General features: G+C 52.9%; 1 protein-coding gene across 1 annotated transcript in view; it reads right to left on the bottom strand.

Moving 5' to 3' along the window:
* The window catches only part of ZNF8 (zinc finger protein 8), a 13,424-nt gene extending 10,843 nt beyond the window's left edge, over nucleotides 1-2,581 (bottom strand). The window contains exon 1 of the mRNA XM_012655877.1: nucleotides 2,384-2,581. Within this exon, the coding sequence (XP_012511331.1) occupies nucleotides 2,384-2,449 (66 nt within the window). The 5' untranslated portion in view covers nucleotides 2,450-2,581. The remainder of the gene's footprint in view (nucleotides 1-2,383) is intronic.
* Nucleotides 2,582-4,608: the final 2,027 nt, after the last annotated feature.

Raw genomic sequence — 4,608 nt, 5'->3', positions numbered from 1 at the left:
CTCCTGCCCCCATCCACCACCACCCGCTCTGTGTGGGTCACTGGTGACAGCTCGGATACCAGGTCCAGTGAGTACCGGTCTGTCCAGGCTACGAGCCCTCACAGTGGCATCCCACAAGTCCTTCATGCCTCCTCTTGGCTTCCTTCTTGGAATTCCAGCAGAAGCCCAGTCCTTGCTGTTTTGCGACTTTCCTTGCTGTTCCATCTCAGATCCCCACAGCCTCCCTCTTGTCACGCACTGCTGGGGCCTGGAGGGAGGGCGCTGTGCTCAGATCTCTCTCCTTCACACACTCTGCCACTGCTGACCAGGCTACCACAGCACCAGCCAACACCTCGTCCCTGCGCCCCGCTCCGTTCTTTTTCCTACTGCCTTCGCTCAGCTGTCGGTATCTCTCCTACTGCCAACCCCAGATGCACGAGTGGTTTTCTTCAACCCCGTTTCAGTCCGGCTTAAAACATCTGAATGGCTCCTTATCACCACTGGATGCAGGATGACCATCTCAGCCTGGCTATGGGAGGCTAAATAATGGCCCCTAAAGATATCTAGCTCCTAGTTCCAGAACCTGTGAATACTACCATATATGGCAAAAGAAACTGTTCAGATGTGATTAGGATTTTAAAATAGGGAGACTACGCTGCATTATACAGGTGGTCCCTAAATGCAATCACAAGTATCTTTGTAAGAGGTAGAAAGAGGGAGATTTGGCTGTAGAAGACAGAAGGCAATGTGACCACTGAAGATGCTACACTGCTGGCTTTGAAGATGGACAAAGGGCCACAAGGCAAGGAATGCAGGGAGTACAGTTCTTACAGCTGGAAAAGCAGAGGAAACGGATCCTCCTCTAGAGCCTGGGTAGGAAGAGTAGCTCTGCTCACACTTGGATTCCAGCCCAGAAAACTGACCTCTAGAATCGTAAGACTATGATTTCAAGCCATCAGATCTGTAGTGATTTGTTATGGCAGCCACAGATAACTAACACTGGACCTCGAGGCCCTCCACTTCTGGTCCTCTCGCCTGTGACGGCCAGCCTCCAAGACGGCCCCCACCAAATACCTCCAGCCCTTGTGCCGTCCCCTCCCACACTGAGCAAGGTTGACCTGTACGATTAATAGGATACTGTGGAAATGACAGAGTGTGAATGCTGAGCCCAGGTCATGAAAGGCACGGCAGCTTCTACCTTGCCCTCTCCTGGTCACTTCCTCCGTGGGAAGCCGGACACCCTGTCGTAAGGGCACGCAAGCACTTCCAGAAAGAGGCTCCCATGCAGAAGAACTGAGGCCTCCTGGCAACAGCCACGCCAGTGAACCGTGTTGGAGGTGGATCCTCCAACCTTAGACAAGTCTCAGGTGGCAACAATTGGGCTGACATCTTGGCTATAACTTCAGGAGCCTGGGCCAGAACCATCAGAGAGTCATTCTGTGAGATGCCTACTGTTGTTTCAGACCACTAAGTTTTTGAGTTCTTTGTCACACAGCAACAGATTACTAATACACTTCCTCTCAGGCCTTTCTTACTGCTCATTCTCTGCTCCCCAATCCACCGCAAGAACAAACTAAAGTAGCATTTCACGCAAATGTGGAATGACACGCATCTGAAAAACCTGCCACGTACGATGATCACTAATCTCACTTTGTGTACCAAATCTGAAAGAATGCAAATCCCCGCAAACAAACCAAACACAAATACACAGAATGTGCGTAATTTCAAAGTTGCAGAGCTTAAGGAAGTATGAATTGTTTTTGGTTTCTGCCATGCGGAGGCAGCATTTCATGAACACAGGCAGCAGCCACTTTGTCTGGAAAGGTCGGCGCTCTGATGGCCAGATGGCCTGGCGAACACTGGCCGCCCTGCAGTGCGGTGCTTCCACAGCCCCTCGGGGGACGACCCCGGCAGTCGTCCCCACACTGACTCGGTGTGTGACCCGCAAGAGGCTGGGCCCCACCCCCACGGCAGGGGCTCCACGCGCGGGAGTCCGGGAGGGCGGATGCGGACTGCGCGCACTAAAGCATCCCTGTTTGACGATGCTCGCCATCTTGGCGCCCGGCCGACGCTAGCGACGGTTCCCCGTCATCACGGGGAGCACCCCCTCCCGGCTGGGGGAAGGTGTCGGGGGCCGCACGGCTGACCGCAGGAGCCGGGAACACCCCAGCCCCATCCGAGCGCAGGGAAGCCGGGACCGCCCCGGCGCATGCGCACCCGGGGACCAAGCGGACCCGGTTCGAATACTGCCTGTGCTCTACGCTGGCCGAGCCAGCGCCTCAGTTTCCCCGTGCGGAAAGGGTATAATGGCCGTGCCGTCCTCACCGCGCGTGGCGAGGTTAAAGGGTCGGACTCCCCGGGAGACGCTTGGCCCGGAGCCCGCTGCCATCGTTATTGTTGTTACCTGAAGCCGGGCCGCCGGCGGCCCCGCGGCCATCACCGCTGCTGCCGCTTCTTCCTCAGTGTCCATCCTGGACCGATGGGTCGAGGACAGACGCCCGAGGCGACTACCAAATCAGAAGGCCGCCCTAAGCCGATGAGACCACCCGACTCGACGCCCGCCGAACAATGGCGGCCGCGCTGCAGACGCCACGACTACAACGCCCAGAAGGCCGTGCGGCGAGCCGCAGCGCCTGACCAATGGGGGCCTCCGTCCGCGGGGCTTTTGGCCAACGGGAGCGTTCTGGCCGCCGGCCAATGGGAGCTCTTAGCGGGTGGGGCCAGCGGGCACTCTGGGCCGTGATACCCGTCTTGGCGCTGGGGGGGCGCTGGGGCGCGGGCGGCCGTTGAGGGGCGCGGGTGGAGCCGCCGAGGTCGGATGGCGACCGGTACGAGATGTCCTGGCCTGAAGTCCTGGGGCCTATTTGGCCTAGCTGGAAATGCGCTGCAGGCCTGGGGTTTTTCCCGCTTTCCTCTGCATACTCCCGTTTTACTCAAAACTTACACGCATCAAAATTACTTTAACATTTAAGCATTTTGTTAATAGAAGAGAGGAGAGAGGGGGTGGCTAGTGACTGGAGCGGGGCACGAGGCTTTAAGAGCTGGTCACGTTGTTTCTCCATGTGGGGTGTTCACTTTGTGACGTCATTTTTTGTGGGTCTGTTAGAGTCCTTTAAAAAGTATTAGAAAAGAAAAACGAAAAAGCTGAGGTTCACGAAGATGCATTCAAACCACAACAGATTTTGTTTTGATTAAAAACCAGGAGTGTTGCAGGGAAGACAGCAGCGTATCTGCCTGACCCCACGGGGCTGATGGTGTAGCAGGGAGGGGCAGGAAATAAACCACAACAGCACTGTTTGCACCACACTGAAGGTCTGAGGACAGCGATGTCACCAGTGGGGATGGAGCAGCTGGCTTCCAAGGAACCACACTCTCTGCTATCCCTCTCTGCCTTTTTCTGTCTCTTGTTCCCCACCCTCAGGCCCTGTAGCCCCTGCACCCAGGCCCAGCCCAACAGGGTCAGCAGTACCAGCAGGATGAGCAGGTGTTAGATGTTAACAACTATGGGAGGCCATTGTTTTGGACTGGGCTCCTGCACTGGGCCCCAACAGTCCTGACCAAACGAAAATGGAGTCACTCGTGCTAAATGCCACATAATCAAACCGAAACTTTAAGGAAGCAGGTATATCCCCAAACAGGGGATATACCTGGAAAATTCCTCTTTGACCAAACAGGTGTTTTGGAAGATATTCTAAAATATCCACAATTAGTAATTTGTAATTTGGTTGTGCTAGTAATGCGAAATGTACTTTTTTGGGTTTTAAGTATGGATGATCCAGAGGATAATGAGGCTCTAGGAATGCTTGTGAAGGCGATTTCTCTTTAAACACAAACCTTCAGTAAGAATTTGCTATTTCAGGCTCACTCTTGTATTATTATGAATACAAGCTTGTAGGACCTTTGAGCATCCACTTCGTCCTCTGTTTCTTAAGCAGTTCCGGGTTAGAGGGCATCAGGAACCCACATGGGCTCAGCCTGCCATGTGCCTAACACTGGGCCAATGAGAATGACTGAGAGGACCAGGGAACTCGGATAGGCTCAGCCCTGGTTACATGCCAAGCTGTGGGCCAGTGGCTATAGTTAAGGAGCACTCTGATTGGCCCAGCCTGGGTCACATGGTCATTCCTGTGGCCTCAGAGTGGGTCTACTGGGTGGGAGTTGGTGCAAGTGAGTTTCCTAATGGAAGGGACAGTTTTTATGGATGAACACAAGAACTGTCTTCTCCATTTCATTTTGAATGCTCGCCGTAAGCTACAGTGATTCTGTCACCAACAGAAGTCACGTTTTCATATCACAGGACAGTATTGCAGATATCTTGAAATACCATTTCACTCCTGACTACACAGTTATTTATGGTAGTTATTAGGATCACCACTAAATCATGTCATTTAATGCATTAATAAGGAAGCTTGAATATTACTATAATGGTTTAAGTATTTTGATAACTGCACTTAATATAATTGGTTTTTGTAATCTTGTGCATCTTATGTTATGCATTTACAAAAACAATTCTGAGAAACGGTCCCTAGGCTTCATTGGACTGGCAAAATAGTGCATGGCATGAAAATTGTGAAGAGCCCTTGTGGGATGCCCTGGAGGACAGCTATTTCCCTGGAACCCCTGCTCTAA

Source organism: Propithecus coquereli, unplaced genomic scaffold, assembly GCF_000956105.1.
Source record: "Propithecus coquereli isolate 6110/MARCELLA unplaced genomic scaffold, Pcoq_1.0 Scaffold490, whole genome shotgun sequence".
Lineage (NCBI taxonomy): Eukaryota > Metazoa > Chordata > Mammalia > Primates > Indriidae > Propithecus > Propithecus coquereli.
This window is presented reverse-complemented; position numbering and strand designations above follow the sequence as displayed.